General features: G+C 46.0%; 1 protein-coding gene across 4 annotated transcripts in view; it reads left to right on the top strand.

Moving 5' to 3' along the window:
• TBC1D1 (TBC1 domain family member 1) overlaps window positions 1–12,880 on the top strand; it is a 213,343-nt gene that overhangs the window by 73,364 nt on the left and 127,099 nt on the right. The window contains exon 1 of one of the 4 annotated variants that reach the window (XM_084900529.1): window positions 2,298–2,444. The exons of 2 other annotated variants lie outside the window; for them this stretch is intronic. In XM_084900529.1, the coding sequence (XP_084756655.1) occupies window positions 2,415–2,444 (30 nt within the window). In that variant the 5' untranslated portion in view covers window positions 2,298–2,414. Of the gene's footprint in view, window positions 1–2,297; window positions 2,445–12,880 lie in introns of those variants that run through there. One more of the 4 variants, XM_084900528.1, reaches the window with a different exon arrangement.

Below are 12,880 nucleotides of genomic sequence, written 5' to 3'. Positions count from 1 at the left end.
TGAAGTTTTTGTTTAAAAGCTTCCCTATTTCACCTACATATTATCCACTTGTACTATATTACACTCAGGATTTGATCTGAATTCTTTTTTTTTTTTTTTTTTTTTGGTAAGAAGTGCAATTTTAGCTGAAACCAGTTTGGCTCAGTGGATAGAGCATCGGTCTGCGGACTGGAAGGTCCCAGGTTCGATTCTGGTCAAGGGCATGTACCTTGGTTGTGGGCACATCCCTAGTGGGGGGGTGTGCAGGAGGCAGCTGGTTGATGCTTCTCTCTCGTCGATGTTTCTAACTCTCTATATCTCTGTAAAAAGATCAATAAAATATATACTTTTTAAAAAGGAAGTGCAATTTTATTCTCCTAAATTTAATGAAAAAAGTTTGTTTTCTTTTGCTTCCCCACCTCCTACGCAAGTAGCATAAAGTGGATCTGAATCAGTGAGAGGTAATTCAGGTTTCTTTAGTCAATTTTGAGCTTCCCTTATTCTCTCCCCGTGTTGCTTCTAAGTTCTGAGCATTCCTGTAAAGCTGAGGGATGGAGTGATGGAGTGTGACAATGTTTGTCATCAGTCCAGCTGGTCCCCAGCTGCCCATCCCCTCCCATCAAAACTATGCTGTTGCCTAGGAACCCTTGAGATTTCTCTCTCGCTCAGCTTGTTCACACCATTCCAAGGACACGGGACAGTTTCAGCTGCCCTCTTAGGGGGTTGTTTGTCAGTAATTTATGATGATGATGACGATTAGACCAATGTTAATAAGTCTCACATACAAGTGCATTCTCAGACTTTAATGTGCTACCTGGACTCGTGGTGAAATGAAGGCTCTGACTCAGTCGATCTGGACCAGGTCAGGGCCTGCATTTCTAACACATTGTCAGGTGATATCCAGGCTGCTGGTCTTTGGCTTTAATGGAGCTCTCAGCCTCCATCTCTTCCACTTGCTCGGGGAAGTGATGGGCTAACAGAGAAAGATGTGGTTAAAGGAGTACAAATGCACTCCCCTTTCCTACCTTTTAATTTCTTTAGGGACCATCTCTGCTTAAAAGAATAAAAGGAAGCCACTTCCCGAGGATGCTTCTAAGGCTATTTTCAATTATCCAGATCCTTCTGTTAGAATGATATCACTTTGGACTCCCCCACGCCTTTATCCTTTACCTCATTCCCATGCACCCTCCTGGGAAGGAGAATAAAAGGACCACCATGATGCAGCAAGAAACTGAGGCAGAGACCCAGGGCCTGCACGGAACTGAATCCTGAGAACGAGAGCGAGTGACAGAGAAAGGGGACCCTTCAGTCCCAGCCCAGTCTTGAGATGCCTGCAGCCCCAGCTAACAGCGCTCTCAAGAGAGACCTTGACCCAGAAACGGTTGTTTTTTAAGCATCTCAGATTTTTGGGGTATTTTGTAACTCAGCAATAGATAATTAATATACCCACCTAACTCAGATGCCAGGCGTTTCGGGAATATCATTAAAAGGGCTTACTCACCTACCATGAAGATAATGCACAATTGATAGGACAAAAGGAAAGAGAAGCAAAATTCTTGGACCCAGGTGGCCAATTGGAACTCAGTGAGTGGCTCAGCATATGCATGACACATGCATCCGCTACCAGACCTTTGGCCTTTTGAATTTAATTTGTTGGTTTGTTTTTTTTTTCAACGTGGAACTCTCAGGGTGTCTGAGTTTGAAACTCCCTCTAACCTTTGTAGCCATAAACCGTCTCCTACCCTTGTCTTATCTCGCCGGGGGGGAGGAGAACGGGTGAAACCAACGTTCCTCCCTCCCGTCGCTGCCCCCTCCGCCGGCAGGAGCTGGCGGTTCTTTTCCTCCGCCCTTTTCCCGTCTCAATAGCCCAGTTGTCTGCCTCTGGGAAAACCACCTTCGATTACATAAAGGTTCTTAGGGACCAGGGAAACACTAGTCCTTTTGTTACCAGCCGTCTCCCGGCTTTCGGGGTGGGGGTCACCCCTGGAAAGTTGGGCGGGCTTTGTGTTCTCTGCCATCTGGGGCTCTTGATCAGACCTCAGAGGCAGAGACAGGGATTTCTGGCTCAGGGTTTGGACTCCTCCTCCTCCTCCTTCTCCTCGAGCTGCTGCTGCTGCGCGCGGGGCGGCCCAGAGCAGGGGGACCCCGCGCCTCCCAACTTCCCGCCGCGCGCCCGGGCCGCGGGTGCAGGGGGGAGGCGGGGAGAGGGCGGGGCCGGCGCTCCCCTCCCCTCCCTCCCCGATCGTCCCCACCCACTTCCCTTTCTGGGCCGGGCGGTCCCGCGGGTGCGACCCTCCGGGCAGTGACGCGCGGGGAGGAGCCGCCGCCTCCAGAGCCGGCGCCGGGGAGCCGTGCCCGCGGCCCCCGCTCCGCGAGCTGGCGGCGGCGGGCGTGAGCGGAGCGGCGGGCGAGGAGGAGCCGCAGCCCGGCCCGCGATGTCACCATTGTTCAGCTGGGTGGCCAAGGTAGGCGGCGTCCGTGACCGTTACCGCGGCCGATGGCCCCGATGGCCCCCCGGGAGCTGCTGTCCCGGCGGCGGCAGGCGCGGCCCCGGGAACAGTTGTAACTGTCAGGCCATCGGGGGGTCCGGAGCGCGGGGAGCGTTGGTGGCCGGGAGGGTCCGACTGAGCCGGGGCGCCCCGCAGCCCCGGGTCCGCGGGGAGGGCGGCCGGTGCATCCCGCCCAGGTCGTTGTCCTGTTGGTTCTCATTCATTCATTGTCCGTTCATTCATTGTCCGTCCTGTGGAGCGAAAGGGGCAAGTGGTGTCACGCCCATTTCACAGATAGGGAGAGTGAGGCTGGCCGCGGGGACCCAGGGGTTCGCTCGTTCCTGTTCTGGCCCTGCAGCTCCTCCCCTCCTCAATCTCCCCCCCATGCTCCTGGGACCCACCGCTGAGGTTTACCCGGCTTGGGGGCCCGGGTACCCTTCTCCTGGACCTCAGCGTGTGATTGGTTGTCTGGGATGGATCACTGAGGATGCCCATGAGGCTGATGAACTCAGTGCACCCAGAGAGTGCCTGTCTTTTGTTTTTTAAACTCCCTGGTTTCAGAAGCAAGGCTTTGCAGTCTGAGTGGTAAACGCCAGTTCTTTGCTCTCTACTTCCTTAAAGTTTTATTTTCGGATCGTTGGCGCCTTCAGAATAATGGAGCGTTACCTATCCAGACCAGTTTCACTAGTGCTGAAAGGAAGCGATGGGAGTGGGTTTCCAGAGTTCCCACCAGCCTAAGCACACAGTGATAGGCAGAATAATGCCACCCGGAGCACCAGGTGTTTGTGTGGTTTGAGTGTGGCATCCCGCACAGTCTCTAGGTCAGCAGGGCAATGGGGCGTCTTGCTGGCTCCCCAGGATCCCTCCCTTTGCTAGCACCTTAGCAGGGCTGCTGCTCCCTGGGTATGGCAGGTTGCATAATAAGCTCACACTGAGAAAACCCCTTAGCCATTCCCGTGGCCCTTTATGGCTACTAATTAGGTGGTCGTTATAGCTCTAGTTATGATGCCTCCCTTTTAGAGTGTTGTTTGAAAGTACATTTCTATGAGTACCTGCTAATGAGGCAGGTAAGGCTTTGCCTGTCATTTAGGTTTTACTAAAATGGAGACACAGAAACCGAATAAGATTAGTTATTAGACAAGTGCTATGTCCTAGTCCACCACTGAAGTCTCAGAGAATCTTCACTTTCTGAAACAGCTGGTGGGAAAATGAAATGACAAAGTTTTGAATCATCACTTTTTGCTAAAGAAAAATGGATAAGCCCGGATTTTCTGATTTGAATTGACAGCTAATATAATGGCTTTTATAAATAATGCTAATTAAAAAAAATGATATTATGTAGTTTAAAAAGTAATTTATGCTGTGTGGCCTGGTTATATTTTACTTACTGAGTCTAGTTTGAGGATTTTAATCTATTTTTTTATATTTATGCTGTAAGTTCAAAAAGAAAAAAAAAACCTGAAACTCATGTTTTTTTAATTTTAAAATCAATAAGAAGTAAATCTAAAAAAAAAAAAAAAAAACCACATAAAAACCCCTCAACATATTGCCAGTACTGTTTGATATTTTTATTTACTTTTCCAAAATGTATTTAATAAAACACTTTTCTCTATGGGAGTGAGATGGATTTTGTAGTTTACATTGGCCTGTGGAGGTGACAGTGAGAACACCATACCCCAAAACCTTATTTATAACAATAATAATAATACTTTTATAAGGATTGTCAGCCAGCTAGCAACACTTTTAAAAAGCTTATGTAAATGAACTATATGTTAATAATTGGATCTAAATCCTGAATCATGTTATTCCAAAATTGTTTAAACTGCAGAACAAAACCAACAACAAGCTGAATTGTTTTTGGAGCAAATTTAACAGTTGTCAGCATAAATTTTTAAAAATATTGTTACTTTATATTTTATTTCTTGTAGGCGGTGTGCTATTATAAATCGTATCCTGAAATTGATTTTTATAGACAATATGTTATTCTGCAAGAGCTTTTAGACTGTGAAAGTTCATTTATTGGGGCTATAGATTATAAGAGTGATTTTCTGTGGAATTTATTTCATTAACACTCTGTGCATTATAGATTAGGGGATGTTTTAAAAGCAGAAGCAAGAGGCACCGATAATGCACACAATGTGCATAATCCCTGAGTGCATTTATATTTGGCTTCAGAATGACCCTTCAAAAACACACAAGTGCATATAGCACACACCTGACATCTAATTTTATTTCCAATTTTGACCTTTGCAAACTGCATCTCAACAGCTGGTAGGAGAGGGGAGTGGGTGTAACTAGGAGCAGATGGATACCTGAACATGAATTTGCTTTTCTTGGATAATGCGTTAACATTGCATGACTGTTTACAGTGAGTGATTTCATGGTGTAAGAATAAAGCCAAAACAGGGAAGGATTTTATTTCAAAGAGATTATCTGTTAAAAAAGAAAACAATAATATGCTTTTTTTTTTTTTGGTTTGTTTTATATTGGGCATGACCTGGAACATTAAAGCAGGCATGCATTGTATCACAAACAGGGACCGGTTATATAGAGGTGTGCTTTCTTGATTACTCTTTCTTTGGGAGCACTTGAGGGGTTTTTTGTTGTTGTTGTTGTTGTTGTTTTTTTCATAGATTATAAGTAAAAACAAACCTCTCAAGCTTTGTGATGTTCCTACTAAACCCATCCTCCAGCAGCCTGGCCGTGTAGAATATTTCTGTGCCTCCCTATATCAGTTGGTGAAGACTAACTGCAGCAGAACTGCCAGGCGACTTTCTGAATTGCACCTGCCTGTAAAGATGATAGCTAAGATGATTGCCAGTACCTCAGATTAGTGGATTATAAATATATATGCCCATTTATCAGGGTGAAATGGAAAGTGGGACCTAAGTACAGTCAAATTTATTGTGTTCTCAAATCCTAGTGCAGTTTCATATTGTTTAGGCCTTTGTATGAAGTTATTTTCCAGGGCGCATGTATTTATTTAGCAGATGTTTCCTGGGTGCCTTCTGTGTACCGGGTCCTGCTCCTGCCCTGGGGGAGTTAGTTCACTTTGCCCAATGGGTTTAGCCTTTAAAAAAACGCACACTGAAGTTTCGTAAGCCAAATACTTAAAAATGCATCAGGGAAGGAATGAGTCCTTCTGTGAAACAAACAATCGGTTACTAATCGATATTGTATGTAATACCACGTTTCTCATATCTTGGCCTTGCTTAAAACATAGGTTTGCAGCCACTATTCAGTTAATGTCATTCAACAAAATGTTTTTAATGCAGAAAAGTTTATTTTTAATGCAGATATTTATGAGCACCTACTGTGTGTCAGGTACTGTTTGAAGAACTGGAGACGAAGTAGTGAACAAGGCAGACACCTATTCCATGTTTTTACGGAGCTCGAATGCTAGATAGGAGAGACAGCTAGGAGAAGTAGGCTAGCAGATGACCAAGGTAATTTCAGATGGTGGTGAGGCCTAGGCAGTTTGATAGAGTGACTGGGGCCTGGGGTGGCGAGGAGGTGACATTTCATCAGCGTGGGTGAGGGGGCACTAAACGTGGTCCAGGCAGAGGGAGCAGCAGGGAGCTTGCGAGGCCTGGGGGCGGCACCAGGTGGGCCTGCTGAAGCAGCAGGAAGAAGGCAGGGAGACCCTGAGCCCAGAGGGGGGATCTGGGCCTGACCATCTAAGGCTCTGCAGGCGCCATACAGGTTTGGATTTTCTTGACAGGGCAATGGATTAGAGCAGTGGTCGGCAAACTCATTAGTCAACAGAGCCAAATATCAACAGTATGACTGAAATTTCTTTCTTTCTTTCTTTCTTTCTTTCTTTCTTTCTTTCTTTCTTTCTTTCTTCCTTTCTTTCTTTTTTTTAAAATATATTTTTATTGATTTTTTACAGAGAGGAAGGGAGAGGGATAGAGAGCTAGAAACATCAATGAGAGAGAAACATTGACCAGCTGCCTCCGCCCCCCCCCTTCCGCCCCCCACTGGGGATGTGCCCACAACCAAGGTACATGCCCTTGACCGGAATGGAACCTGGGATCTTTCAGTCCACAGGCTGACACTCTATCCACTGAGCTAAACCGGTTTCCACTGAAATTTCTTTTGAGAGCCAAATTTTTTTAAAACTTAAACTTCTTCTAATGCCACTTCTTCAACATAGACTTGCCCAGGCCATGGTATTTTGTGGAAGAGCCACACTCAAGGGGCCAAAGAGCCGCATGTGGCTCGAGAGCCGAAGTTTGCCAACCATAGGATCAGAGGGTGGGAAAGAACGGGGGTGACCTCAGGCCCTGGGAGCAGAGAGACTGTTGCTGTTCGGGCCGGAGGTGATAGCGGGGCTTGGACTTGGGGAGTGAGGAAGGAGCACCAGTGGATACACGGACGTTCTTTATCTTCTGAGATGATGTGACCGGTGGCTTTGCCGTCTTGTTTGTCTGAGGTGGCCGCAAACGACCAGGTAGCCAATTACTTCTGCGCCGAGTTCAAGTGCAGCGTGTCCTTTGTTCAGCGGCTCCCAACCACGGCCTTCAGGCGGAGCTGTGCCCGGCCGCCGGGCTCATTTGTTCATTCACCTCCGAGGTTTTCTGCAGGCTGGGGCAGCCCACCTCGGGGGCCTGCCATCGGGCGGACTCGCCTTTCTGTTTGCACAGCACACAGCAGCCTTCCTGGAAGGTGTGATCCGGCTGGCCGGCGTTCAGGCAGCAGTTCCTCTGTCTTACTTCAAGCCAGTCCCATGCTGGCGTGTCCTAGCTTTATGGGATGGGTTATTTAAAAATAACATAGTAAACGTTTTTCTTTTCCTCTCCTGTAGACTTGTATGACTTTTAATTAGTGGATATTTGCGTTTAATAAAGAGGGAAATGGTTTCGTCATAGTGAAACTATCCCTAGAATGTGAAAAATTTGCTGACTGCTCGGCAGCTCTAAGGTGGCCCCGAATGAGATTTCAGCTGAGAATCCGTGGGGCGTTTTTGTCTGGCGGTGGTAGTAGCTCCTCTTGGCTTTGGGAGCCCAAGAGGGGGGTTTGCTCAGAGAGAATGGAGAAAAGCAGGGATGGGAACTCCACCTAATCCATTGAGGCCAGAGCAGTTCTCCTAAGAGAAAAAAAGCAAACGTTAGTTTGCTTTCCACATTCCCTAAGCTGATCTTAGCCTACCTGTGCCTCTGCTCCATCTTTCACCCCTTCCCGGAAACTTACTCATTCATTCATTTATTCATTGAATTGTACTACACAGGGTAGAACATATGCCCGAGCGCATGTCCTCTGCCTCGTGGGAGCTTCTCTGCAAGGGGGGGGGGGGGGGTTTCAGACCACCCGCCAGCTGGGCTGTGGCATGGGAGAGAAGGGAGTGGCTCTGGCCCCGCGTGCAGGTGGTCAAAGAGGAGTCACCCGAGGGTGGCAGGCAGTTGAGCAGCACGTGCAGAGGAAGGCCTGCAAGCACGTGGGAGGAACCTCAGGTGCAGGCTGCTGGGCAGGCTGGGAGGAGAGTCCACTATGGGGAGCAGCAGAGGGTGGGACTGGCCAGGTGAGCAGGGGCCAGGCTGCACGCGGCACCCAGACCCCTTCAGAGGAGCTGGCATTTTATCCTGGGGCCATGGGCATCCCTGCAGGGACTAAAGCAGGTCTCTGCCCAAACTCTCGTAGCCACATAGCCCATGCCGTGTGAGGCCTTGAGCTACTTGAATATTTTATCTCTTCTCTTAGCCTGTAAGCCCCACGAAAACAGAGGTGGTGTTGTGTTTTATGCCAGGACGTACAGATCACTTGGGCATCTTGTTCAAGTGCAGTTCTGCTTTAGAAGGTCTGGGATGGAGCCCAAGGCCCTGCATTTGCAACAAGCACCCTGGCGATGTTGGCACTGCAGGTCTGGGGACCACACTGGGAGTTCTTACGGTCTGTGTTTTCGGTTACAGCTACCTTTAGACATAGGAGCTGCTAATCTTTTTTTTCCTAGACAAATGCCATGATTTCAGGTTAGTTCCTTGTATCCTCTGGGACGATAACAGTAGAAATTAATGAAATAAAACTTAAAATCAACAGTAACCTTGAAGTTGGGTGTCTGGGGATCAGGAGTGGAAGGAAGATTTTATACTGTGTGCTCTTGCACCTTTAAAAAAATTTGAACTTTTTACACATTAACTCTTTAGTTTATTGAAATTTAAAAATACATTGTTGGCCTTTCCTCTTTTTCAGTATATTTAACTTTACCCCAAATATAGAGTAGGAATCAGATTATTATTCAGTAAATAAATTCATTGCCCATCCCTCTCATTTTTAAATAGACTTTTAAAAAAGAGCAATTATAGGTTTCACAGCAAAATTAAGTAGAAGTCTCAGAGATTTCCCATAAATCCTCTGTTCCTGCACATGCGTAGCCTCCCCTGTTAGCAATATCTCCAACCATGTTAGTACGTTTGTTACATAAACCTGCACTGACATATTATTATTATTACCCAAGTCTACAGTTCATTCTTGATGGTGTGCACTAAGTGGCCAAATTATTATGATCTCTGAACACATAATAATCTGGTCACTCAATGTATATCCTATGTAATAAAAGGCTAATATGCAAATTGTCCCCTCAACCAGGAGTTTGACCAGCAGGCAGGTGGGCCAACCGCCCATGTCCTCTCCCCCTAGCCAAGCTGGCCGGATCCCACCCATGCATGAATTCATGCACCAAGCCTCTAACACACACCCACTGAGTGGCCAGATTATTATGCATTCAGAGATCATCATAATCTGGCCACTCAGTGTATATTCTGTGTTTGGACAAATGCATAATGACATATAGTATATACCAAAAAGCTCCACTGTCCTAAAAATCCTCTATGCTCTGCCTCTTCAGCTCTTCCTCCCCTCACCCCCTGGCAACCAGTGACCTTTATAATTTTGCCTTTTCCAGAATTTCATATAGTTGGAATCGTAAAATATATATCTGTTTCAGATCGACTTTTACTTAGTAATGTACATTTAAGTTTCTTCTGTGTCTTTCCATGGCTTGATTGCTCCCTTTTTAGCGCTGACTAGTATTCCGTTGTCTGGATGGACCAAGTTTATCTGTTCATCTATAGAAGTACATCTTAGTTGCTTCCAAGTTTTGACAATTATGAATAAGCGGCTGTACACATCTGCGAGCAGGTTTCTGTGTGGACATAAGTTTTCACCTCCTTTGGGTAAATGCCAAGGAGCACAGTTGCTGGATCATACGGTAAGAATATGTGTGGTCTTAAATAGACTTTTCAAAAGAGCAATTTTAGGTTTCGCAGCAGCTGTGGGAGATGGGGTATGAGTGTATAATGTATCGCTTCTCTTTTAATACTGGAGCTAGATTTTTCTCAGAAGAACATCAGCTGTCAAGCTGCCTGCCAAAGTGGCTATAACATTTGCTTCCCACCAGCAGTGAGAGAGAGTTCCGTTGCTCCACCTCCTCATTTGGCCTTGTCAGGGTTCCCGATGTTGGCCATTCTATAGTCGTGTAGTGGCATCTCATTGCTGCTTTCATGTGCATTTTTCCTGATGACAGATGATGTGGAGTAATTCCCTCCTCCCCTTTTCTTTTGGCTGTTAACTTATAATGAGTAAAAATAATAATTAGTCCTTTTAAATTTTATTTTATAGCACACAGTGATACTCAGGAACATCTATAAAACAGAAAAGCAATACTTCATATTGGTTATATTTGTGAATCTAAACAAGCATCCCTAATTTCCCATTATTTCTGTTATCTCGGATTTTACTCTGGAAGAATGATGAATCAGCAGTCTTCTGCACTGTTTGTTAGGTGTATAAGAAAGACATAATGGAATTTTTTTTTTTTTTTTTTTTTTTTTTAGTGTTCATGTCCTTTGGTAGCTTTCCAGCAAATTATTTTTCTATCTGTCAAGTGTTATAATGGGATTAAACTCACAGACTTCTGTCACTTAACTGGTTAACTTTGCTGAGCCTGTTTTCTCATCTAGTATATCCTGTATTTATTTAAAAAAAAAAAATGTAGATCCTGTTTTAAAATTGAATAATGTCAAAATGTGCTTAGGAAATGGTCAAGAACAGTAGTGAATGTAAGTTGTTTAAAACATGGTAGGCCAAAACCGGTTTGGCTCAGTGGATAGAGTGTCGGCCTGTGGACTGAAAGGTCCCGGGTTCGATTCTGGCCAAGGGCATGTACATTGGTTGCAGGCGCATCCCCAGTAGGGGGTGTGCAGGAGGCAGCTGATCGATGTTTCTCTTTCATCGATGTTTCTAGCTCTCTATCCCTCTCCCTTCCTCTCTGAAAAAAAAAAAAAAAAAAAAAAATCAATAAAATATATTTAAAAAACAAAACAAAAACAAAACATGGTTGACTTTGTGATTTAAGCCCATGGCTTAGTGCATGTGTGGTGCTGGGCACCGTGGCTCCAGGGATGAGCAGGCCACGGGCCCAGCCTTCAGGCAGGGAGAAGGCACCCGGGAAGATAATAAATGTGATAACACGGTTGCCTGCAGAAGGAATCACTCAGCTGGGGCTTCCTGGGAGACCTTTGAAGGAGGTGAGGTCTGAGCTGTGTCTTTAAAAGAAAGATGACTGAGTTGAGGGGTGGAGTATGTAGATCGTGGAAAGGAATAAGAAATACTAGTGGTAGTTTTCCAGCATGTTTTGGAATTATTCAGGGTTGCTTTCCAAATCTGTTTGCCTTGTTTTTGAGACCAGTGATATTTAACATTGGGGAAGGCACATCGGGTTAAAGAAATTACCCAGTGATTGGGAGATTTGGAGTTAACAAAAGGTGCTATCTTTCATCCCAGTACATCCTAGGGCAGTGGTAGCAAACCACGGCTCTTTGGCCCCTTGAGTGTGGCTCTTCCACAAAATACCACGGCCTGGGCGAGTCTATTTTGAAGAAGTGGCGTTAGAAGAAGTTTAAGTTTAAAAAATCTGGCTCTCCAAAGAAATTTCAGTCATTGTACTGTTGATATTTGGCTCTGTTGACTCATGAGTTTGCCGACCACTGGCCTAGGGTGTGAGCACACAAACACATGCACACACACCAGTAGTTGTGGTTAGCCTGGTGGTGGTCATTTTGCTGTTACCAGAGTGTAATCTTGAGTGTAATTCCATTGTCTGTTTTCTACATGAGGGAACTGAGACCCAGAGCAGTGAAGTATTTGCATTTGAACAGCCACACAGATGGTCTGTGGCAGAACTGAAACCCGAGTTCTCGGACCCTGGTTTTCGCATATCTCGTTAAAGGTGCCCTGCTCACTTGTTGGTGCTTTGTCTCGAAAGTATGTCACTAACGTCCAAAGCGTGTGTGTCTGTCCAGCGATATATTGTATTTCAGAATGCTTGATGTGGTCACCCGCTCTGTCCATGTGCACTTCAGAGCGGGTCGAGGGGCCTGCAAGGGAGAGTTCAGAGAAAGGAAGCCTGACGCTGGCATCTGTCTGTTGGGAGGATGGGTGGAGATCGTGGGACATGGGAAGGTGCCATAAATGCCACGAGCGGGGGAGGCCGAGCTGTATGATCTGTGTGCAAGGAGCCAGGATCCGAGTGTGGAAGAGAATGGAAGTTGCGGGAGTCCAGCGTGGCTCCCAGTGCTGGGCCGCAGTGGCCATCCCATCCGGTTTTCACGTAGTGTGCCCGTTTCCAGCAGGGTGGCCTGTGGGAGGTGGGGTGGGAGTGTCTATTGTATCTCTCCTCTTCTGATTTGGGAGGCTGAGTTTGTGCAGAACATCAGCTGCAAAGAGGATTTCACAGGAGGAAAAATTACATTAGGGTAAATACAACGATGGGGGGGAAAAAAAGAGATAAGTATGTTTTGGCGCACTTCATATGTGCCAGAGATGTTGGGAGCAGTCAACTTCCAGATAATTGTGGAAGCGATCGTATTATTCCTGCCTCCTGTACTTTTTGGAAAAGGCGTGTGAGGAAACTGGGGTTCAGAGGGTTAGGTAACATAGAGCTGTTAAGATTTGAGCTTGAGCCAAAGCCGGTTTGGCTCAGTGGTAGAGCATTGGTCTGCGGACTGAAAGGTCCCAGATTCGATTCCAGGCAAGGGCGTGTACATTGGTTGCGGGCACATCCCCGGTAGGGGGTGTGCAGGAGGCAGCTGGTCAATGTTTCTCTCTCATCGACGTTTCTAGCTCTCTACCTCCCTTCCTCTCTGTAAAAAAAAATCAATAAAAATATATTAAAAAAAAAAAAAGATTTGAGCTTGAATCGTCTGGCTCTATATTTGCATTTTATCTGTTGTACCTATGCTATCTTTGTAATAAAGGGATTGCAATACAGGTTCAGGATATGGGGCAGGGCGGTCAGAACTTTGAAAAATATCTTTCCCACGAAGAAACTTTTCTCCCTTAGGCGAGGGGCATAAAATGAATAACTAACCTGCTTTTAAAAATATAATAGGTGTGCAATATTGAGAGAGAGAGTT

Source organism: Pipistrellus hanaki (genome assembly GCF_964339955.1).
Source record: "Pipistrellus hanaki genome assembly, chromosome: 1".
NCBI lineage: Eukaryota > Metazoa > Chordata > Mammalia > Chiroptera > Vespertilionidae > Pipistrellus > Pipistrellus hanaki.
This window is presented reverse-complemented; position numbering and strand designations above follow the sequence as displayed.